Here is a 25,902-nt window from a genome sequence, read left to right on the forward strand (position 1 = left end):
GAATCAATTCTGTTAACAATTGTTTACATCTCATTCACAAGACAGTCTGTCATTTCCCCTCTTCAGTATCCTTTAATTTAGGATTTCCCTTCTATTCTTTCACTGTAGTCCCAAATAAAGAACAACCTGCATTTATATAGCACCTTTCATGACCTCGGGGCATCTGAAAACCCACTTCAGCTAATGAAGTACCTTTGAAGTGTAGTCGCTGCAGTATTGGAGCAAACACGGCAGCCAATTTGCACACAGCAAGCTCCCACAAACAGTAATACCTGGGTGAGTGCAGCTCCAACAACATTCAAGAAGCTTCATACCATCCAGGACAAAGCAGCCCCGCTTGACTGGCACCACATCCTCAAACATTCACTCCCTCCACCACCAATGCACAGTAGCAGCAGTGTGTACCATCTACAAGATGCACTGCAGAAACTCACCAAGGCTCCTTAGACAGCACCTTCCAAACCCAAGACCTCTACCATTTAGAAGGACAAGGGCAGCAGATAGATGGGAACACCACCACCTGGAAGTTCTCCTCCCAGCCACTCACCATCCTGACTTGGAAATATATCGCTGTTCCTTCACTGTCACTGGGTCAAAATCCAGGAACTCTCTCCCTAATCAGAGGAAGTGACCCTACCTGGACAGGGTATCAGTGGAAGTGATCCTGCCTGGACAGGGTATCAGAGGGAGTGACCTTGCCTGGACAGGGTATCACAGGGGGCGACCCTGCCTAGACAGGGTATCAGATGGAGTGACCCTGCCTGGACAGGGTATCACAGGGAGTGACCCTGCCTGGACAGGGTATCAGAGGGAGCGACCCTGCCTGGACAGGGTAGCACAGGGAGCGACCCTGCCTGGACAGGGTAGCACAGGGAGCGACCCTGCCTGGACAGGGTATCAGAGGGAGCAACCCTGCCTGGACAGGGTATCACAGGGAGTGGCCCTGCCTGGACAGGGTATCACAAGGAGTGACCCTGCCTGGACAGGGTATCACAGGGGGCGACCCTACCTGGACAGGGTATCACAGGGAGTGGCCCTGCCTGGACAGGGTATCATAGGGAGTGGCCTTACCTGGACAGGGTAGCACAGGGAGCGACCCTATTTCAATAGGGTATCACAGGGGTGATTCTGCCTGGACAGGATATCACAGGGGGAATGCTGGCACTGGATAAGCCACTGCCTTCTGAGTAGAAAAGGAGAGATATCAGCTAGTTACCAGTGGGTGTTCCAACAAGGAAGTTCCCGACCCTAATGAAGATAATGTTCAATAATTTGGAGAGGGGCCGTTGTAGTAGGGTCTGGTATATACAAATATAGTTATGAGCTTATAATAGACTTGCTGTTACATACTGAAGACTACGAAGCCTACTTCATAGTGTCTGGAGCAGGATTCTTCAGGACCAATAGTGAACTCCTCTATATTCTCCTCTCTTCTGCCCCCACCCACTCACTCACAGCAGTTTGATACATAGTCTGCATGGAACCTACCTCCAAAGAACAGGGGAAAGAGCAGACAGGTTCTGTTGAGATCAGGAATTGGGGTGGTCATTCCCCTAACTGTAACACAACTCCCCTCTGAAAGGGGTTGAATAATCTCAAGTGTCTCCACAATGAGGAATCAAAGATAACGGAAGCAGGGGACTTAATTCTCGGTTCTAGGGTTTCTTCAGAGCGTACAATAGTGGCAACCCAAAGATTGATGGTTAGTTTATCCTTTTAGTTATGGTGACAGGAGTGGAAATGATCAACGGTTTCAAAAAGGAAACTGGATGGGGCACTTAAAGGAATTAAACTTGCAGGGTCATGGGGATAGAACAGGGATATGTGACAGACTGGATTGCTCTACAGAGGCCCAGCAGGGACTTGATCGGCCGAATGGCCTCCTTATAGCAATGTTTAAATGCCCCAGGAGAAAGTGTTTTTGTTCCACTTGGCAGGGGTGTCGGGGGGAGGAGGTAGTGTGGGAGGAAAACAGCTGTAAACACTGCCCAATACAAAGCTAATGAAGACTGGTTCAACCAGCTCATTTTAGTGCATGAGTCAACAATTGGTAAGCTGACGTGGAATACTGATCAAATTTTCAAAAATAAAATGAGTACTACAAACAGAGATCAAACTGAAAAAAGCTAATATGAAGAATCTCGGGGGATGATTAATACTAAAATGACATTGAGTAATTCAATCAGAGGAGATAATACATCCATTCAGTTCTCTGCATTGTGAACACACTGCCAACGCACAGAGCCTTAAGAGAGAAACACCAGCTGTGTCCTTCTCAAGAAGCATCGGCAGTTTTGTTTCGTGATGCATGTGTAAGAACACGGTGTGCATGGGAGTGTGAAGATAAATCAGTCTGAGCACTCCTCCCCAGTTCCCAAGCTGAATTGTAGTTCAGTAAAGATACACAGAGATAAGGCATGCTGAAGCAGCTGGGTCGCAGGCACCATGCCAACCACACAAGCAAAACAAAACTGAAGGACAATAAGAGAAACTTACCCAAATCATTTTTTTTCTCTCCCATGAAATACAACCTAGCTGCAGTGTCTGGGACAGAAATTTAGTGATCTTTGCACTTGCATAACAGTGCTTTACGAGATAATAAGATGTGTTTCACATAAGTAAATGCTTGAAATGCAACTCCTGTTTGATGGGCAGTGTTACATGGTGAGCTCCTCATGCACTGTGGCCAACTTGCAAAATGCCAATGGATCAAAAGCAGTTTCTCATTCATCACTTAAACACAGTTGTAAGCAACCAGACTGCTAAAAGGATAAAATAACTATTGTGGACAAGTTCTGGATTCATGCTATTATACATTCAGAGGAGCTCAATGTGCTGTAGACCCGACAATTAAAATCTGTGCTTTCATCATCTCTGCTCCGTACAGCAACAGGTGTTCAACAATATGCAACTTGCTTCAGACAGGGGGTGATCTGCAGACAGGGGGTGATCTGCAGACAGGGGGTGATCTGCAGACAGGGGCAGGGTGGGGCGGTACGGTGCGTCCGAGCGAGGGGCATTACAGTACGTTACAGCCAAGGACAGTACAGATACGTTACAGCAAGGTGCGAGTCCCAATCCTGGTTTTTGAGCTGAATCGGTCTCTCTACCTGCACAGGTAGTTCATAAGTGGCCTGCATGTAGGATGCATATTAGGACTGCTGGGGTGGGAGGAAGAGATAGATCAACCTTATTCACTTATTGATGGGACTTCCCTACATGTAGGAAAGGGTCTTTTTATATAAAGAACTTCCATCTGATACAATGATACAACTAATAATTTCAAAATCTTTAAACTGCCCTCATTTCTCATCCAGATTCAAATCTAGACTAATCAGCAATCCAATTCCAAACAGCAACTGACATGGTCTTACGTTTTCTCAATCACAACTTCCCATCTGCATCATTGCTAAAATGGCATCAAACATGGCACCAGCTCACGCAGGAACTGCCCTTTCTGTCAGAGTTGCAAACATGAATGTCATCAATACTAGTGTAATATCATTCAGCCCAAGTTTAAGACCTTGATCTCAAACTTACCAAGTGATGAAGCAGTGGGGTTGTGTTAGAAATTTTAAACCATGAAATGGAGATAAAGTGGTAGCTTTCTCACCTCAAGAGTTCGAATTGCTTTGGCTCTAGCTCTACTCTAGCGCCCAATTCAGGCTAACACTTTACTGCAGTACTCACCGAGAGGGTGCTGCAATGCCAGAAGCACCATCCTTTGGATGGGGCATCAATCCAAAGACGCATCCACCCATTCCAGTAAATGTTAAAAGATCCCTGTGCTCTACGCAAGGAGTAATGGATTCTTCCCACGTTATGACTAAAGTTCCTTCCCCAATAATCACAGAGTATTATTCTGGGCTACAATACTGGTGATTATATTACACTCTGTTTATACAAGTCTTTCAATCATGCTTGTACGGATTGTGGACTAATTGATGGAGATTGGGTGATATAATTAATCAATAATTTCATTGTCATTGCACCATGCCACTATCAGATTGGTCGAAGGTGAAGGAGTTGGACCTCGGTCTTTTTGTGTCTAGTAATTCCTAAGGTTAAGTAGCCACTCACTTGCTGTAGCACTTGGGGTCTTGCTGGGTGAACATGGCCATCTCGTTAGGCAGTGTGTGTAAAACATTTTTGATACGTTTAAAGACAAACTGGAGAGACAGTTAAAAGAGTTCATGATTGTAGCTAACTTATACAAGGGGAACTACACTTTCTTTATACACAAACTGCTATATAGAGGTATTCTACTGAAATGACTATCTTGTGCACCTTAAAAAGGGCAACCCATCTTTGGGGGTTCTACATCACTGAAATGAAAAAGAACAACAGTTCTTTACCAGGCCCTGGGAGAGGGCGATGCAGATGGTGCTAATCACCAAGGTCCATGATTTCTCTCGCTGGCCCTGTTCATTACAGCACTTCACATTCATGATGTGGGTCGGGGGCAAGGGTTCGACTCAAACACCTATCCCTCCAGGCTGCTTTTAAACAGACTTAAATTAATAAGGCAGCCAAACAGTTAACAAGGCACTGACAGGTGTGTCTCCATTTCCTCTTTTAACATTTGAAAGCTGAATTGGTGGATCTGACATCAATGCAGTAGAGCCTCAACTGTTCCAATAACTGAGCATCATAGTGGAGGGACGGAGAATCACACCTTTGGGCTTTACTAAACACACAAAGGCTGGTGTCCCACCTTCGGTCTGTCCACAAGCATGACCCAGACCTCCATGTCGCTTGCCATTTTAACACTCCACCCTGCTCTCATGCCCACTTGTCTGTCCTTGGCCTGCTGCAATGTTCCAGTGAAGCTCAACGCAAACTGGAGGAACAGCACCTCATCTTCCAACTAGGCACTTTACAGCCTTCCAGACTGAATATTGAGTTCAACAATTTTAGATCATGAACTCTCTCCTGCATCTCCACACCCTTTCAGATCCCCCTTTTTTCCAATAATTTATATATTTTTCTTTTCCCACCTATTTTCATTATTTTTTAAATGTATTTCCATCCATTTTTTTATCTCTACCTTTTGGCCTATTTCGATCCCTTCCCCCCACCCCACCCCCACTCGGGCTATCTGTCACTTGCTCGTCCTGCTTTCTACCCTTAATGTCATCATTCCTTAGATAATATCACCACTGTCAACACGTCTTTGTCCTTTTGTCCATGACATCTTTTGGCTACCTCCACCTATCACTGGCCCTCTATCCAGCTCTATCTGCCTCACCCCCGCCTTAAACCAGCTTATATTCCACCTCATTTCTATATTTCTTAGTTCTGATGAAGAGTCATACGGACTCGAGACGTTAACTGTGTTCCTCTCTGCAGATGCTGTCAGACCTGCTGAGTTTTTCTAGGTATTTTTGTTGTTGTTTCAGATTTCCAGCATCTGCAGTATTTTGCTTCTATCTCGGGGTCTTAATGGGATGGTTTTAGCATTACAGCTCAAGAGCACCAGCTACGCCAGGCTGATCAGCTACTTGCACCATCTCAGCTTTGAGCTTCCAGCAGCCAGGAAGTGACATTAATGGCATATGCTATTATCCAAGGAAATTATAGCATATGTTGTATACCATAACTTAAGCTATTTCAACATTCCGTGGACTGCCCCATTATCACCTTCGCCAAAACAGTATTTAACTTTCATAGCTCTTTTCTGCTTGCTTATTTATTTTCCCCCCAACCGTGCCTGGGAAATAACGTGTCGGATGGTCTGCCAACAGCGTGAATTCCTCCAGAAAACAGGAGCATTCACACTCAGCAGAAAAAAAGTACATGTTGACACCTTTACCTCCAGCATTCCCTCAACGTTAGACTCTTGTTTTATGGAAGCCACTGTTGTGAATTGTCGTATCATAAAGTCCCTCGATGATCTTGACTTTAACCACACAGCGAACTGACCGTGCCCCCAACAACGGTCTAAAATTCATTGAACTAGAATTATGGCCCACACAGTGGCCTCTGTAAAGACAGAAGCAACAATTTGTGAATCTTTGGAATTTTCTACCCCAGAGGGCTGTGGATTCTCAGTCACTGAGTACGTCTCAAGCAGAGACTGACAGGTTTCTGAATGCCAGTGACATAAAGGGATATGGGGATAGTGTGGGGGAAAAGGCATTGAAGTGGAAGTCATGATCACATGGAATGGCAGAGCAGGCTTGATGGGCTGAATGACCTATTCCTGCTCCTACATTCCTATGTTTAGGTTGAATAGAATAACTTGTGCGTTGATTTGAAATGGCAGAACAAGTTTTATCAGATAAAAGCTGAAAAGGCCCAAGTTAGGGTCGCCTAATAAATAGCCCTGGTCATTTCTGCCTGCCTCCACTGAGATTACAGGATCTGAAAGGTGTTTACAGGGCAGACTACTCCGAGCTGACATTTATGAAGTGGCCTTGTAGGATAATTTAACCGACAACTGCTCACATTTTCCATTACTATGCTTCTCCCAATTCACATACTGTCATTTAAAATTGTTCCGTTCAACAGGTCAACCAGGAAGCTGTGGAAAGGAGAAGCAAAGACATCAATTTGGTCACAGTTTTACGTGAATGTACCAAGGGTTTGGACAGTCGCTGAATGGATTGGAGCAGACGTTGGCCGCTCTCCGTACTCATGCTGAACATGCTGCCATGTTCACTCCAGCACTTTCTGTTTACAATCATAGAACATTTACAACGCAGGAGGCCATTCAGCCCATCGTGCCCATGCTGGTCAACAAAATGCCAACCAGGCTAATCCCCACCTTCCTGCAGTAGGTTTATAGCCCAGGAGGTCATGGCTCTACAAGTGGACGTTCGAGGACTTTTTAAGCGTGATGAAGGTTTCTGCCTCTATCACCCTTTCAGGCAGCAAGTTCCAGCTCCCCGCCACCCTCTGGGTGAAAACATGTTTTCTCATCTCCCCTCTAATCCTTCCGCCGATTATTTTAAATCCGTGCCCCCCAGGTTTTGATCCCTCTACTAAGGTCAATAGATCACCCCTGCTGACTCTGCCTAGGCCTCCACATAATTTTATACACCTCAATTACATCACCCCTTGGTCCCCTCTGATCCAAGGAAAACAAGCCCGGTCTATTCAATCTTTCCTCATGGCTAAAATTCTCCAGTCCTGACACGGTGCTCTGTACATCTTCTCTGCACCCTCTCCAGTATAGTTGCATCTTTCCAATAATGTGGTGACCAGAACTGTATGCAATACTCTAGTTGTGGTCTAACTAGTGTTGTAAACAGTTAGGGTAGGATCTTCTTGCTTTTATATTTTACGTCTCAGCCAATAATGGAATGCTTGCCATGTGCCTTCTTAACCAACTTATCAACCCAGCATGCTACCATTCAAGATTTGTGGACATACACTACAAGGTTCCTTCACATTACCCAGTGTCCTCCAATTTATTGTGTATTCCCTGGCCTTGATGCACCTCCCAAAGATGCATTAGCTCACACTTCTCCAGACTGAATTCCATTTTCCACGTTCCTGCCCTCGCTCATCTATATCCTCCCTCAGCCAAAAGCTTTCACCCTCGCTGTCAACCGCATGGCCACTTTTTTGTATCATCTGCAAAGTTCGTCATCAAGTCCCCTACTTGAGTTAAAATCATTAACATAAACTACAAAAAAAAACAAGGGGCTGAGTACTGAGCCCTACTGGTAACAACCTTCCAGTCACAAAATCACCCTTCAACCATGACCCTTTGCCTTCTGCCACCAAGCCAATTTTGGATTCAAGTTGTTTTAAGTCCCCAAGGGTTTTTACTTTGTTGATCAGTGTGCCATGTGGGGACTTATCAAAAACCTTGGTAAAATCCATAGAGAAGCAGAAAAATACAAAGGAGGTTATAGATGGCGGAATTTACATTACATGTCATCTTTCTTGCCATTATGGGGAAATCTAGACCAGCTCAGGAGGATATACCTGCCTCAGAATGAATGCAAAGGCTCACCAGGGTGATTCCTGGTGGGCTAGATCCATACTTCCTCGAGTTCAGTAGAATAAGAGTTGATCTCAATGAAACATGTAAAGGAATAGGGAGGATGCAGGGAGGTTGTCTCCCCTAGCTGGGAATCTAGAACTGGAAGTTACAGTCTAAGATTATGGGGTCAGCCATTTAGGACTGAGTTAAGGAGAAATTTCTTGACTCAAAGGGTGATGAATCTTTCAAATTTTCTGTCCCAGGGAGCAGTGGATGCTCAGTCATCGAATATATTCAAGACAGGACCAATGGATCTTTGGAATTGAGAGATAGGACGGAGAAGTGGAGTTGAGGTAAAAGATCGATCATGATCCTCTTGAATGCTGCAGCAAGCTCAAGGGATTGACGAGCCCACCCCCTGCTCCTATTTCTTATGTCCATAGTTTCTGCTGGTCAACTCTCTCTAACATGAAGCTGTAAGCATCCAGAAAAAAAAAACATATCTGGGCGTTGCCTTCGACAGCCAATGGCCGAATACGGGAAAATTACAGGACATTGGAGGCACAAAGACCACTTCAACTCTGTATTGGAGCACATCCCCGAGGTTAGGACTCTGTACGTACCACATTTAATAAGGGGGAGTTCAACACAAGATGGATGTTCCTATATTTCCTTTAGCCAAGAATTCTAAACAGCAAATGGATGACAGGTAGATATGGATAGGTTGGGGTTATTTTCCACAGAACAAAGAAGGCTGAGAGGTGGCTTGGTTGAGGTGTACAAAGTTATGAGGGGAATAGATAGAGTGGACAGAATGAAATTGTTTCCCTTGGTGGAGAATTCTAGAACCAGGGGACATAGATTCAAGATAAGTGGCAGAAGGTGTAGGGGGGACATGAGGAAGAACTTTTTTTTACACAGAGGGTAGTGGGTGTCTGGAATTTGCTGCCCAAGTTGGTGGTAAAGGCAGAAACTCTAAACTCTTTTTAAAAGTACCTGGATTTGCACCTTAAGTGCTGTAAGCTGCAGGGCTATGGGCAGGGTGTAGGAAGGTGGGATTAGAAAGGGCACCTGGGTGTCCTTGGGCTGGCATGGACAAGATGGGCCGAATGGCTTCCTTCTGTGCTGTAACTTTTCTGTGGTTCTATATGAGTGAGTGTATTCATGGGTTCTGATGCAATGTTCAAGGATATGGCAAACTGACAAAAATACATGTACATTGTCTTCACTAGTCTGCAAGTGAAGAAACTGCCCTGGTGCAAGTCGGCCTTAATGATTCATTGTTTGAACTGTTGACTGTACAGAACATTTAGTATTTGCCAACAACAGCAGATAAGACCATAAGATGGATGCAATAGCAGAATTTGGTTAAGTATTTTGCCAATATTATAGTGAAATCAGACAGCGTCGTTTTTGATTTGCACCATAGCTTAATCGTTATACAAAATGATTTAATCCAAAATCATTGACAATTTCCTTCCCCCGCCTCCCCAATTTTGGTAGCTAATGATCCATTTGACATTTAAACAAGTTTGGGGCTCTTTAAAACATTTTTGCAACAATTGAGAGGTCAGCTGCAGGGTTAAGCCAGTGCCTCTCCAAGATTCCTCTATAATTTGCATCCGTTCTCCTTGACATGCAAAACAGCGAGGGGGAGGGAGAGGGGTTGGTTGGGACGTGAGGATTCTCCCAATATCGCTCGGATAACAGTGCTGTCTTCGGTTTTAAAACGTGATTAATCAAGGCAGCACATCCTGTTTGGAACAAAGCCGAAAATTCCTTGAAAACAACCTATTTCCGTTGTTGTCACTTCCACTGCTGACAAACGGCACGAGAGAGTACTGAGGGTTGGTTCTCTTCCCTCAACTCCAGTCAGTCAATCGAAAGGACTGTCATTCAGGAGTGAACCGTGTGGACGAGAGACAAAACTTAAGGATCGGATTTATGGCTTTAGTGCAACAGCCCCTGCAGATAAAACAGGCACGAGGGGATCTGGCATCATGGCTCTGTGCAATTGGCAACATTACTGACCACTCCATTAACAAAAGACTTGCGCCTCTATAGCACCTTTCGTAACCTCAGGACATCCCAAAGCGCCCTACAGCCAATCAAGTATATTTGTCACATTGTCACTGCTGTAATGTTGAGAGGTACGGTAGCTAATGCGTGCATAACAACCCTCCCCCCACAAACCGTGGTCAGATAAATAATCAGATAATATGATTAATGTTATCCAAGGGATATTGGGAGAATCCTCACGTCCCAACCAACCCCTCTCCCTCCCCCTCGCTGCAAACTCCTGCACTTCTTCAAATAGCACCATGGGGTCTTTTACATCCACCTGAGGGGGGCAGTCTTTGGTTTAACATCTCATTCAAAAGATGGCACCTTTGACAGTGTAGCACTCCGTCAGTACTGTACATAATTGCTAAACTAGATCACGTGCTCAAGTCGCAGGAGCTGGGCTTTAGTCCGTGATATTCAAACTCTTGATTCCTGTCACTGAGACAAGGATGGTGCCTGCATTGTCAACAACACAGGTTAGTCTTCAGCCGTTACTTAATAATAACTCTCTCTCATCATCTGAGAGCATTCAATCAAAACTCAAGATCCAGAACTGTCCTGACAAGGTGGATGTGGAAAGGATGTTTCCTCTTGTGGGTGAACTAGGGGGGCACTGTTTTAAAATTAGGGGTCTCCCTTTTAGGGCGGAGATAAGGGGGAATTTTTTCTGAGGGTTGTGCGACTTTGGAAGTCTCTGCCTCAGAAGGTGGTGGAGGCGGGGCCATTGAATATTTTTAAGGCAGAGGTAGATAGATTCTTGTTAGGCAAGGGAATCAAAGGTTATCAGGGTTAGATGGGAATGTGGGATTCAAAACACAAACAGATCAGCCATGATCTTATTGAATGGTGGAGCAGGTTCGAGGGGCCGAATGGCCTACTCCTGTTCCTATTTCGTATATTCATAACCATCTACAGCAGGGTTATCAAAACATCTGTATTTTTGACAGGTCTGCATATTGAACCTCTGAAACTAATTAGTTTAAAATTAACTGTTTGCTCTAGTTTGCATTCAATATTGTTAATAATGCATCTTGGTGCCCCAATTTAACAACAGTCCTTTGAATTTTTGTTGGATCTTGGAGATTTTCAAAGAGTGATTATAAAATACGAGCTCAAATATAGCAGGGCTTCAGAATCAGATTGCCAGGGACTGCAGCTTGCAAAGCCTCTCGCCTTATAGGGGAGCATGTGGACATCTGACTTTACAGCACTTTGGTTAGGGGTTGGATTGCCACCTACTTAGACAACAACACTTTTTGGCGTGTGTATGAATGTAACACTCCAACCCAATTGGACTTGCCGCTTATGGACTGTGTGGATAGTGGGAACCAATTCGATCCCAGAATAACAACTCATAAACAGCAGGGAAAGCAGGCATTATATTTCCACACCAAAAACAAAACTTGGGCTGGAATACTGAAATGGTAACTCATTTGAACAGTGGATTTAGTTTGAGTCAGGAACTGTCAATTCCATTTTGTGTGATGGATCAATGTTAAAGTAAGTCTCCCAGCTTTTAAAATGCGCACTAATGTGAATTCCTGACTTTGCCTTTTAAACAATGTGCCGAATCCCACCTTCAACATGCGTTGGTCCTGCTAGCCAGACAGTGTGGTGGGTGAGCCATGAGTCAGAGACTTTGAACACCAGTCATTGAGCAGAGGTTAGATGTGAATTTTCATGGCTTGATTTAAAAAGAGTGCCCTCAGGATTCGAGAGGGGCACAGACCATTTTTGCCTCATCTTTGATGGCCGCCATAGACGAGTTCTTGCTTCCCAGCATTATTTGTGAAGTAGTCTGAAGCAGCAGACTGGGTAGAGAACAATGAAACCTCTTCATTTTGAAAACGTGCACTGGTACCACAACACACCGTCTATGTTTCCCAACTGGTGGACAACTCTCATTGACAGATCTTATTTCAAGTCTGAAAATACCTCTCTCCAGTTTATTAATGAATGAGGTTAACGGAAACAAGATTGAAGCAAATGGAAAAATCTGTTGGATTTAGCAGCTCGAAGAGAACTCCCAACACATTTTTTTGTAACAGAAGTCAGGAAGCCTTTAGCAATTCCTGAAATAGCCCATATCCAGGGCAAAATGCTTATACTGAGGAAGACAATTCATTAAGCTCCGACTGTACACACAGTGGTATAGCAAGGTGACGATCGATGAACAAGCAAAGACCTTGACTCTCAACTACATGCAGCTCCTATCTGCAGAATTGTAAATCAAAATCCACTTCCAAAGTACCGTGGATACCCCTCTCCCCTTCAGAAGTTTGTCTCCAGCCAACCACCCATCCCCAAGATGAGTTGAAACAGAGCTGTGGAGTGGTAAGCAAGAACTCCCCATGAACCAGCATTCCAGCTCCAGTCTCTTCAACGGCCTGGTAGAACAGCAAGTTTTAGTTCATTCTTCCATGCAAGGTGGATGTCGCTGGCTGGGCCAGCATTTATTGCCCATCCCTAATTGCCCTTGAGAAGGTGGTGGTGAGCTGCCTTCTTGAACCACTCAGTCCATGTGTTGCAAATACACCCACAGTGCTGTTAGGGAGGGAGTTCCAGGATTTTGACCCAGCGACAGTGAAGTGAGGTGAATTGAAGGACTAAGTATGGAAAGCTCACAGCTCGAAGGTACATAATAATTGTTCTTATCAGCTTGTGAGAAGAGCTCCCATTTTACACAGCTGGCCTCCGGTCTAGGATACTTTTTTCAAATGTAGCAGATAAGGAGCCCAGGGTGAACAAAAAAGGGAGCGCATAGAAATAGAGGCAACTGACGGTCTAGGAAACAGGGAGTAGAGATAATGGGCATGGGCTCCAATTGGCAAGATGTCACTAATAGTGTCATTCAAGAGATTTGCACTGGGGCCTTAGTTTTTCACCATATTTATAAATGAAGAGATAGAGAGAGTCGTGCATTCAAGTTTGCTGACTCCACCAATTTGGGTGACACATTAAGTAGTGTAGACAGGAGCAGAAGGTTGTAAAGGGACACATAGATTAAGTGAATGGGCAAAACTGTAGCAGATGGAGTTCAATAAGGCCAAATGAGATAAATAGATCAGAATATTTTCCAAGTGGGGTGAAGCTAGGAACAGTGGAGGAACAGAGAGATTTAGGGATCCAAGTACAGAAATCACTGAGAACTACTGGAACTGTAGAAAAACATTGTTTAAAAATATCTCAAGAACTGGTATACAAAGGGCTGGGTGTTATATTACAGATTGAGAGAGCTCTGGTTAATCCCCATTTCGAGTGCTGCAGTTAGTTCTAAGCACTGCACCTCAGGAAGAATATATTTGCCTTGGAGGGGGCGCAGTACAAGGCTGACCAGAATGACATTAGGGCTAAGTGGGGACATGCTAGGTGGAGTAGGCTTGCATTCTCTTGAGCATAGATGGTTAAGAGTTGATATAATTGAGGTGTTTAAGATGAATGAAGGAGCTGAGGGTAAGAAGACAGAGAAAGAAAACTACTTCCTTTGGTGGGGAGTCCAGAACAAGGAGGCGTAATCTTAAACTTAAATTCAGGCCATTCAGGGGCGATGTCAGGAAGCACTCCTTCACAATAAAGGGTAATGGAAATCTGGAGCTCTCTCTCCCAAAACACTATTGAGGATGGGGTTCAGTTGCAGATTTCATAATGGAGATTGACAGATGAGTGTTAGGCAAGGGTATGAAGGGTTACAGAACCAAGGTTGGGTAAATGGAGCTAAGACAAGGATCAGCCATGATCTAATTAAATAATAGTACAGGCTTATGGGACTGAATGATAAGCGAGTGGGCAAATAAATGGCAGATGCAGTATAATGTGGATAAGTGTGAAGTTATCCACTTCAGTAAGAAAAACAGAATGGCAGAGTATTATTTAAATGGTGATAGATTGGGAAATGTTGGTGTACAAAGGGACCTGGGTGTCCTTGTACACCAGCCACTGAAAGCAAGCATGCAGGTGCAGCAAGCAGTTAAGGCGGCAAATGGTATGTTGGCCTTCATTGTGAGAGGACTTGAGTACAGGAGCAAGGATGTCTTACTGCAGCTGTACAGGGCCGAGGTGAACCCACTCCTGGAATATTGTGTGCAGTTTTGGTCTCCTTACCTAAGGACATGCTTGCCATAGAGGGAGTGCAGTGAAGGTTCACCAGACTGACTCCTGGGATGGCAGGATTGTCATATGAGGAGAGATTGGGCCGACTAGGCTTGTATTCACTAGAGTTTAGAAGAACGAGAGGGGATCTCATTGAAATGTATAAAATTCTGATGGGGCTGGACAGACTGGACGCAGAGATGATGTTTCTTCTGGCTGTGGGGTCTAAAACAAGGGGTCACTGTCTCAGGATACAGGGTGGACCATTTAGGACTGAGATGAGGAGAAACCTCTTCACTCAGAGGGTGGTGAACCTGTGGAATTCTCTACCATAGAAGGCAGTGGAGGGCAAGTCACTGTATATATTTAAGAAGGAAACAGATAAATTTCTGGACCCTAAAGGTGTCAAGGGGTATGGGGAGAGACGAGTGTAGTGCTGAGATAAAAGATCAGCCATGATCATATTGAATGGCAGAGCAGGCTCGGAGAGCCAAATGACTTACTCCTGTTCCTGTGTCCCATGTTTCTATGAATGGCCTCTTATTTTTACATTCTTATGTAACTAACAATGTTATGCATGATTATGAGCCAAAGATGGAGGAACCTGGCCAGGTTATTGCCTATTGTATCACGACAGGTCATTCTGCGTAGTAACATAATACAGCACAGCTATAATGATCCTTCCCCAAGGTAGTAAGCTAAAGAGTATCAGTTTGAACAGGTCAGACCACCGATCAGTCACATGGGCTTATGATTTGTTAGTTAATTATCTTTCAATAGTTGACTAGAAGTTTAATAATGGAAAGAAAAGGGCGGAAAGAATATACTGTAATTAAAGGACGCCTCTCCATAGTAACTAGACTTTCCTGTTTTCGATGCTCAGGGTTTCACTGTTCATTGCTACCACCCATACTTGAGATGTTTAAAGTGACGCTATCCAGTAATTAAGAGGTGAATATTTCCCAGGTAAACAGATCACAGTGTCTATTAAATGCACATTGCGTACATGAATGTTAAGTCTGGGGGCATGGGGTCAGCCTCGTGTTCAAAACCCACAGGTTTACACAAAGGCGGCTGGGGAGCTTTGATCGAGGTGTTTAAAATGTCAAAGGGTTTGGATTAAGTTAAATCAAGACAAACTATTTCCAATGGTTGATGGATCAATAAGCAGAGGGCACTGATCTAAGGTGATTGGGGGGGGGAAAACCACAGGCGACCCGAGGAAAACTTATTTGAACGCAATGGGTGGTTAGCTTTTTGTCCGATAGGGTGTTTGATACAGATTCAATAGCTGCCTCCAAATGGGAACTAGATACATACTAGAAGAACAACTTGAAGGAGTATGGGGTAAGTCAAGGGGGGATGGGACTAACTGGATTGCTTTTTGAAAGAGCCAGTGCAGACTCGATGGGCCAAATGGGAGTCCTTCTGTGATGTATTATTCCATGATTCTTGAAAATATACCTAAAGGTATCGTACATCTGATTCAACTTATTCCATCAGAAGTGACACACACAGTTGCCCTACCTGGCCATGTAGCCATTTCTACATAGCTGCTCCAATCTTAGTTCAAGGCTGACATGGCCTTCTCTTTCTGTCCACCATCGCCCATTGTACAAACAACTGGGCGTTCAGGTTAAAGGGGCCACTCTCCGTAAACGCATGGGGTTGGTCCCCAAAGTCGTGTTTCTGTGGGCAGTAAGGTCTTTGCATTGTATCACAGCAAAACGATGTAAATCAGCGTACAGAGATTTTTCTCTCTGGGCAGGAACAGCGGAAAATTAGCAATGTAGAAACACCTTTCAATATGAAGTGTCCAGACATTAACCCAAAACTCACTTCAGACAGATTGAACCCAGGCTTCTCTGTCACGGTATACTACACCAACATTAGCAACTAAGGCAAAAACTACATCAAGATGCTCAAAAAGGTTATTGACGACATGGAGAATAGATGGTAACAAGGACCAATAGGGTCAAGCATCCTGACTCCTTGCTCCAATGTCCAAGCAGTTCAAAGTTTAACCATTTGGTGCCTTCTGTGCCTCTTAGATATCTCCTTCCAAAGTTGATACATCACATGGTCCAGTCTTACCCCATCATAACTTAATTCTCTTTTCTCTTAATTGATTCATTGGGATGTGGGTATCGCTGGCTAGGCCAGCATTTATCGCCCATCTGCAATTGCCCTCAAGAAAGTGGTGGTGAGCTGCCTTCTTGAACCGCTGTGGTGTAGGTACACCCACAGTGCTGTTAGGGAGGGAGTTTCAGGATTTTGACCCAGCGACAGTGAAGGAACGGCGATATATTTCCAAGTCAGGGTGGTGAGTGACTTGGAGGGGAACTTCCAGGTGGTGGTGTTCCCATGTGCCTGCTGCCCATATCCTTCCTAGGTGGCAGAGGTTGTGGGTCGTGGTTGTTGAAGGAGTCTTGGTGAGATGGTGCAACAGGGAATAGACTGGTTGTGCATTTCTGCATTGTTTTGATGCTCTGAATATCTTGGTGCCTCTGATTTATGCTCGATTGATCTAGCAACATAGTTCCACTTCAAATCCACTAACTAGTTTGCATATTTCATGGCAATCACCTACAGGAACAGTTCTTCATCTTAAACCTTTGAAGGGATCATACACTGTCTCAATTCAGTATGAGAGCAAAACCAGAAAGGAGAGCACTGAACTATTAAATCCAGTTCATCTCACATGGGGATAGAATTTATACAGCATCTGTTGCGCAGAACCGATCAGGTTATACGTAGTCCTGTAAAATACAAGTCATATATTGGTATTTAATAGGACTATAGACTATCAGGATAGTGTAGAACTTCAAAAGGACAGAGGTTGGTGGAATGGGCAGATGAAATTTAATGCAGAGAAGCGTGAAGTGATTAACTTTGGTTGGAAGAACACAGTGACAACATAAAATTGAGGGTACAATTCTTTAGGGAGTGCAAGAGCAGAGGGACCTGGGTTTATATGTGCATACATCATTGAAGGTGGAGGGGACAGGTTGAGAGAGCGGTTAATAAAGCATACGGCATCCTGGACTTTATCAATAGGGGCAGGGATTAACTAGTTTGCATATTTCATGGCAATCACCTACAGGAACAGTTCTTCATCTTAAACCTTTGAAGGGATCATACACTCTCAATTCAGTATGAGAGCAAAACCAGAAAGGAGAGCACTGAGTTAAAAATGCACAAAACACTGTTTGGCCACAACCGGAGTACCGTGTCCAGTTCTGAGTGCCACACCTTCCGCAGCATTAAGGGGAAGTCCAGAAAAGATTCATGAGAATGGTTCCAGGGATGAGGGACTTCAGTTACATAAAGGTTGGAGAAACTGGGACTCTTTTCCTGGGAGAAAAGAGCGAGAGGAGGTTTGATAGAGATGTTCAAAATCAGGAGGGGTCTGGACAGAGTGGATAGGGAGAAACTGTTTCTGTTGGCGGAAGGATTAAGAACAAGGTGGCACAAGTTTAAGTTGATTGGCAAAAGGAGCAGTGGAGACATGATGAAAAGCTTTTTAATGCAGTGAGTGGTTAGGCTCTGGAATGGGCTGCCTGACTGCGCTGGAGGCAGGGTTAATTGAGGCTTCCACAAGGGAACTGGATCATTATCTGAAAAAGAAACACTTGAAGGGCTGTTGGGAAAAGGCAGGAGAATGGCACTAGGTTAATTACTCCTCCAGGGGGCCAGCACAGACACAACAGGTTGAATGGCCTCCTTCTGAGCTGTAGCGAATCTGTGATTCTATATCACCACTGGTGTTCACATTTACAACGTGCTCCCAAGGGGGCAGCAATGAAATGGACAGCCACATCCTCCTTGTAGCCACCCTCCTGGGTGGGGCGCTATTGAATAAGCCCGATGGCAAGTCTCAGAGACGTGGGGTCTCTATTGCTGTCTAGTCACCAGTGTTGCACCCCACTGACAAAGTGAGAATCTTCCATTTATCGTGAACAACACCTGCTCAATGTAAAATAAAAACAGAATTACCTGGAAAAACTCAGCAGGTCTGGCAGCATCGGCGGAGAAGAAAAGAGTTGACGTTTCGAGTCCTCATGACCCTTCAACAGAACTTGAGTGAGTCCAAGAAAGGGGTGAAATATAAGCTGGTTTAAGGTGTGTTTTTGGGGGGGTGGGGCGGTTTGGGTGGGGGGAGAGAGAGAGAGAAGTGAAGGGGGTTGGTCTGGTTGTAGGGACAAACAAGCAGTAATAGAAGCAGATCATCAAAAGATGTCACAGACAACAGAACACAAGAACACAGTTGAAGTTGGTGATATTATCTAATCGAATGTGCTAATTAAGAATGGATGGTAGTGCACTCAATGTATAGCTCTAGTGGGGGTGGGGGAGCATAAAAGATTTAAAAATAATTGAAATAGGTGGGAAAAGAAAAATCTATATAATTTATTGGAAAAAACAAAAGGGGGAAACAGAAAGGGGGTGGGGATGGGGGAGGGAGCTCAAGACCTAAATTTGTTGAATTCAACATTCAGTCCGGAAGGCTGTAAAGTGCCTAGTCGGAAGATGAGGTGTTGTTCCTCCAGTTTGCGTTGGGCTTCACTGGAACAATGCAGCAAGCCAAGGACAGACATGTGGGCAAGAGAGCAGGGTGGAGTGTTAAAATGGCAAGCGACAGGGAGGTTTGGGTCATTCTTGCGGACAGACCAACGCAAACTGGAGGAACAACACCTCATCTTCCGACTAGGCACTTTACAGCCTTCCGGACTGAATATTGAATTCAACAACTTTAGGTCTTGAGCTCCCTCCTCCATCCCCACCCCCTTTCTGTTTCCCCCTTCTTTTTTTTTCCAATAAATTATATAGATTTTTCTTTTCCCACCTATTTCCATTATTTTTAAATATTTTTAAATCTTTAATGATCCCCCCCACCCCCACTAGAGCTATACCTTGAGTGCCCTACCATCCATTCTTAATTAGCACATTCGTTTAGATAATATCACCAACTTTAACACCTATGTGTTCTTTTGTTCTGTTGTTTGTGACACCTTTTGATGATCTGCTTCTATTACTGCTTGTTTGTCCCTACAACCACACCAACCCCCTCCACTTCTCTCTCTCTCCCCCCACCTAAACCCCCGCCCACCCACGCCTTAAACCAGCTTATATTTCACCCCTTTCTTGGACTCACTCAAGTTCTGTCGAAGGGTCATGAGGACTCGAAACGTCTACTCTTTTCTTCTCCGCCGATGCTGCCAGATCTGCTGAGTTTTTCCAGGTAATTCTGTTTTTGTTTTGGATTTCCAGCATCCGCAGTTTTTTTGTTTTTATACCTGCTCAATGTATTAGTACATACAGTGGTTTCTCTGACTCTCCCTGCCATTTAACCTGAACAAAACTCAATGTTATTTCTCTCTCTCTCTCCCCCTTCCTTGGAGCAAAACATCAATAGAAAAAGAGGACAAAAACGTACCCCTCCTACACTAGCTGGAGTCAGTTTAGCGGGATTTTAGATGCAGATTTTCCACAGTTATAGTTGCATGACATGTGGTCAAACAGACAGCAAACTCAACTGCAAACGGTTCCTGAAGGAGCTCTCTATGTTTCTGCTCATGTCCAACCTAACAGTAAGTTATCTTTAGCCTTTTTTATTACAACTTTCCTCCTTATCCCACATCGCCTAGCTAGCTGATAGCTCCCCACAGGCTCTGCTGACAGACCTGCTCTCTACCCTACCCCACCCACCTCCCCCCCCTTCACTAAATAATCATTTTGTCAGGATGGATCTTGAGAGTGATTCCAGAAGCATCACCATAGGCACCGTCCTGTCCTCACCCAGTGTCCACGCACAGCAGTGAGTGACAGGATGCAGAAACCCAGCCTTACTATCCCTCCTCCTTAGCTCAGGGCACTGAGGCCAACTGCAGCTTCCCTAACACCACCATAGCCGAGATGAGCTACCTGGGTCAGTTAGGAACTGAATCTTCCTCTTCTACGTGAAGAGACCAAGTACCTGTCCAAAGGGTCATTAGAAACCAGAACCATTTTGGCTGGCAGATGTTTCAGGTATGGACATAGGAACAGGAGAAGGTCACTGAGCCTCTCGAGTCTGTTCCTCCTTTCTATGCAGACAGCCAGCACAGACATGATGGGACAAATGGCTTCCTTCTATATTGGTAACTGTTCTATGATTCTAACAGGTCATTCTGAAAAGAAAATGCTCCCTATTTCTCGATATTGTACTCCTCATACAAATATTAAATTCACTTCAGGTGTGCATGTTGAGGTTACCTAAAGGGGCACAAAGACTCGATCTGTTCCAACCTATGGCAAATTTGAGGCGCTCAGCACCATGAACAACTGTTCTGACAGGTCCCCATACCATAGAGTCTTACAGCACACAAGGTGTCCATTTGGCCCAACCCACCTGTGCTATCTCTTTGAAAGAATAGCCTTACTTAGTCCCACACCCCACACCCCCCCTCCCCTCTTTTTTCTGTAATCCTGAAGACTCTTCAACCCCAAGCAAACTGTCCAACTCACTTCTAAAGTTATCGATGGAATCAGCTTTCATCACCCTCTCGGTAAGAACATTCCAGATCCCGATGACCCTCTGGAGTGAATACATCTCTCCTCATCTCCCCTTGCGATCTTTACCCAATGATTTTGAATCCATGATCTCTGGCTATTGACCCACTCGCAAGGGGGGATAGTTTTGCTTTATCCACTTGACCAAAACCTCTCATCATCTTGAAAACCTCTTATTCAGTCACCTTTTAACTCTCCACATTCCAAGGATAACAGTCCAAACTTTTCTAACTGCTCCTCATAACTGAAGGACCCCCACCCCCCACCATCCTTGGTAACATCCCGGTAAACCTCCTCCTTCCTTTCCTAAGATATGCAAATCTTCCCTGAAGTGTGGTAGCCTTGATATTCCAGTTGAGGCCTACTCGTGGCAAAATAGCCTAAACGCCGTTCTGGCTATTTAAAGGACCGGTCCCAGAGGGATCCTCTCACCCAAAAGACATAAATTTCAGGAACTGCTTCTCAAATTTTACTTCTAGTTCATTAAGAAATCTAAAGTAATTTTTTTTTTTTTAAAAAAGCACTTTCGTTGGGCTGGTGCAGACACACAGATGCCCCGATCATGGTTCTCCACTGGTTTGACACTTGCTCCCTCGTTAGGCCAAGCTATAAAAGGGGGAGGGAAGCATGTTTTTGGCGAGATATGCAAGCCCATTCCGTTTTGGCAGGTTTTTTTTTGTCCATCCATCTGTCATCTTGGCCCTGGGACAGCTGCTCTGCAGTTTTAGTTGAAAAATAGAGGTCACTGCTGCTTTGAAATACGTTGTAGTTGGTCTGATTGCTAGTGAAAACGGAAAAAAAAATCTCCTGCTATTGAGGTCATTAAAGTCAGGGGCTCGTTATAAACTATATCGCAAAGCACGCTTATTTTTTTTGGGAAGGTTCAGAGGGCACCCTGTCTCCCCCTACACCAGGTGGCTCATGCCCACAATGTATATTAAGACTGCAGCTTATTAAAGGGACAGCAACTTTTCAACCCCTGCACTGCAAAGCCAAATATGTAACTTAGCAACTTAAAGACACCGCAGAGATGACGCAGTTCCGGCCAATGGGTACTCACAGCCATCAGCTCCTTCTGAAAGGACTTCTTCTCCATGTTCTCAGAGTCGTTGCAGTCCTCCTTGAGCTTTTCCAGTACAGACGCCACACGCTCCGGCTCACTGTCTATCTCTGTCCGGCAAAAGTGTACAAGCGGCATGTTTTTGTAACCCAGGGCGTCTGCAAACGCCCGCCAACTGTTGATATTTTCCATCAGTGTCATCCTTACAGAGGCATAAATGTAGGTCAGAAACTTGCTGGGGCGCAGGATCTGGTCCAAGAGCGTTGAGGTGGTGAGGTCAGGCCCAAGGAAGAAGCTCGGCTTAATTTTTCCGACCACGAGCACATTTTTGGCATGCACGAGCCCGATTTTCCCTTGGTAATAGCCCGTGTACCATTCCTTTGTTCGCAGCTGCCCTTTCAACTTAATCTTCTCTTCACTCAGCAATGCAATCACATCTCCCTTCTTATACTCCAGGAGGTAATAGTTTTTGTTTTGCCTTACCACAGTCTTCAGCAGTTTGCCATACTTGAGGTTGTTTACTCTGCGGTCGTGAAAGATGGGGTATTTGCTAGTGACGGCCAAGGGAGAGAGAACGATCTTGCCGATCTCTTTCTTCTTCAGGAACCTCCGCTGTCCGCTGTTACGGGCCCCGGGCTTTGGGGGCGGCTGCGGTGTCCTCACACAGAACTGCATGATCATCGCCTCCTGGTCGTTCTTCACCTGGATCCTGAGCGTGAAGTCGGAAAGCTCGTCCGGGACGCGCGAGTGGATGGGAAAGATGAGGCGGCTGACCTTCCCGAGCTTCACCTGAAACCCACGGACGACCTTAACCTGGTCGGAGGGTTTGACCTCGTAGTTAGAAATATTGGGATGGATGCTGATCTTCAGGTCCTGGGGCTTGGCTAACACAAACTGGTGCTTACCCCACAGCTGCAACGCCACTGGGGGTGTGGCCAAAACTTCTTGACCCACCTCGCTGACCAGCAAAGACTTGGGCGCGCTGTTATGGCCAAAAACGGCCACCACTGCCTTGAATGAAGGGTGGATATGTTTGGGCCCATAAACCCCGACTGTGACATTTTTGTTAATGCAATCCCACACGGTGTCAGGGTACTGCAGAGCCCTGGCCTGAGACACCACGACAATGTACATGCAAGGCTCCAGGTTGTCCAGCTGCACCTGTACTGTATCGCCATAGTGATAAACCTGAGGCATTGGTGAGAATGGCCCATCTTTGCTGTCGCTGCACAAGCAGGTGATCTCAGCATCCTTCTTGCTCGCTACATCGTCCTTTAGCTCAGCAGAGATCTTCATTTCCAGGGTAAGGAAGGTCTTGACTTCCATGTTGCTTAATTTGATCTCAACCACGGGGCTAATGGTGGTGCATCTGTCATTGTTCAACTCGATGGGAGGGTCCAGCAAGGCTTTCATTGAGATTTGCTGGGTTTCCCCGGGAGAGACATGTCCTTCTGGCACGTGAATACTGATGCTGGTGTCTGGAAGTTGAACTGCCCCGCCTGCACTCTCCAGCTTGCACGCAATATTCGTCTCCACAGGTTGGGTCTGACCCCAGCCAGGGTTTTGCCCAAGAGAATTTAGATCGTGGCACGAGCGTGCCATTTTCCTGTGGTTAAGCCATGCCGTTCGGAAGTCCTCCCTGCTCTTGAACTGTTCAGGGTCTGGAGACTGCATACCGCTGAAGAATCCAGATGAGGGAGGTCCATTAGACTTGGCTTGCAAGACCGAAAGCTCAGACATACTGTACGATCGCTTGCTCCTGAAGAACGGATTGTTCCTACCCAGGAGTGGGTCAAACTCAGCTTTTGAGCTAATTAGCGGGTCTTCCTCAAAAGCACCATTGCTTACACTGTTGGCTGTGAAAGGTGGCGTTACAGGGTCAAACAGAAGTAGATCCACCTCCGATTTGGCTGCCTGTTCACTGTTGGAACCGAGGCTCTGTACGTTTCCATCTAAAAATGGATTGGAGGATGCAAAGCCGTTCAAAAATGGGTTATTGTGTTGGGGCTTTGAAGACATTTTTTCAAAGGCATCTCCCCACTCTCCAAGTAAGTCCATCTCTTTGGCACCTTCGTCAGAACTGTCCCCAATGTTGTCCACCATTCCACTGTCCCAAAGGGAGGAACTTCTGCCAACAGGTTGAACGTAGGAAGCAGGAATGTAGCCCATTTCAGTGTTGTTGTGGGCATACCACCATTCAGCTCCAGAGGTGTCCAGGACATACAGGAGATCCCCCTTGTTAAATTTGAGCGTGGTAAAATTAGTAGGACAGTAATCCTTGATAGCCACAACTTCACGTGCATTGCCAAAAGATGTAGATGTATTCAACCTCAAGGTGCTAGGAGAAGGCCCTGCAGATTTCAGAGAAGAGGAACATTAATTCAAGCAGGTTTAGCTCACAGACCAGGATTATGCCTTTTGACATTAGAATTCTATTTAATCATTTCAAACAAACATATTCCCCAAATTTAACAACAGTTCAATAAGCTATCATATATCATGAACACTGAAGCTTTTGCAAACTGATTAATTTACAGTAATAATGTTGCAAATAGGATGAGGCCATTCTGCCCATCATTACGATGCTGGCTCTTTCAAAGAGCTAAAATATGGACAAATCTATTAGCGATTATCCATTTGCCCAGCATACAGATATTTGGTGGTGTTCTTATCAAAAATGCTTGGAAATAAAGAACAAAAGCTGGGCATTCTGAATAGATGATTGTCCTAAAATCGAAATTTGATTCAAATTGTTACACAAACTTTGATAATGGTTTCTAGATATTATTCCTTGTTTCTATTACTGTGCTGTAACCAACTTACCAACTCTACAAATGACAACAGTACGATATCAGCATCAATAAATAACTTCACTTTCTCCAATATTGTTGATTGCAACAAGAGAAACTCAAGGATGGGATCTTATTCCACTTAGGCAAGAGCAACACCCAATTTTCGAGCGAGCCAGCGTGCATGTGTAGCGAGCGGGGCACTACCAGAGAGGCTCAGCAAACGTAATCACCGAGTAGCCCCTTTTCCCTCCACCACTGACCTCCTTCTTCTGACATGTCTGGCTCTATTATTGATTAATTGATAAGAGATTGATTGCTACGATTAATCAACAACTCCATTATTTGGTATCACACAACTACCAGGGCGATAGATGGCAATCTGGATTGACCTTTTGTCCAGCGACTCTCTCAAGTCTCCATGTCCTAGCGAGCTGAGCCATACAAACCAGAGACGCCTCGAGTAGGGAAACTGTTCCTGCATCTTCCTTTTTCATCTAAAACTAGGCTGTTTGTTAAAGCTTACAGCTGTCACTGACTGGAAGCAACTTTGGGTATCCCCTGAGCGTGGGTATCAGGCGATGCAACTGGTTTCAGTTTGAAGAGAAGTCTAAGGAGGGAGCTTTTAGCTTGAAGATTCCTCCAAAATCTATGCTGAAAAATGCTATTGTTCAACCCTTTTGTCTATTTTGCAAAACAGTGCACATATGTGTCAAACAAAATTTCCTCACAAATTCACTCAACAGAAAACAGCAAGGAGCTTTATATTTTCAACATATATTTTAAGTTTTGCGATAAGCTGGTGTTCCTCTGATCGTAGAAGATTAAAGAGTTATCCCATTGAAATGTTTAACATGATTAAAGGACTTGATCGGGTCCACAGAGTGAAGCTATTTCCTTTCGGTGAGGGGAGTCCAGAACAAGGAGGCAGAACATTAAAACAGCCAGGCCGTTCAGGGATGATATCAGCGAGTACTTCTTCACACAGAGGGGAGTGGAAATCTGGAACTCTCTCTGCCCAACAAGCAGTGGAAGCTGGATGTCAACTGCCAATTTCCAAACTGAGATTGACAGATTTTTGTCAGGCAAAAGTGTTAAAGCTTACAGAATCAAAGCAGGCAAAGTCAAAATACAGCGCAGCCATGATCAAAGGGAATGGCGGAAAGGCTGGGTGTGCTGAATGGTTTCCTCCTTTGCCCATGTTCCTGAAAAGATATTTGGTTTGATGGCCCAATCAAAGCCACTCTATGATGCTATCTGCTTCAGAGAGCTGCCTCCCATTCATTTCGTTTCAATGGGACCGCAATTTCAGACCCAATTAGGTGGGGGGTAGTATTAGGGTGTTCAGGATCGAAAGGGTTAATGTGTGGGGCAGGAGAACCAGTATCGTCACCATGATGATGTAAGAGAGAGAC

The 25,902-nt window shown here is 44.9% G+C and overlaps 1 protein-coding gene across 2 annotated transcripts in view; it reads right to left on the reverse strand.

Annotated features, from left to right (window-relative positions):
• The window catches only part of LOC121284926 (SH3 domain-binding protein 4-like), a 78,733-nt gene that overhangs the window by 16,522 nt on the left and 36,309 nt on the right, over window positions 1–25,902 (reverse strand). For both annotated transcript variants that reach the window (XM_041200851.1, XM_041200852.1), the window contains exon 3: window positions 21,699–24,049. In XM_041200851.1, coding sequence (XP_041056785.1) covers window positions 21,699–24,049 — 2,351 coding nt within the window. The remainder of the gene's footprint in view (window positions 1–21,698; window positions 24,050–25,902) is intronic.

The sequence above is a fragment of the Carcharodon carcharias genome, chromosome 12 (genome assembly GCF_017639515.1).
Source record: "Carcharodon carcharias isolate sCarCar2 chromosome 12, sCarCar2.pri, whole genome shotgun sequence".
NCBI lineage: Eukaryota > Metazoa > Chordata > Chondrichthyes > Lamniformes > Lamnidae > Carcharodon > Carcharodon carcharias.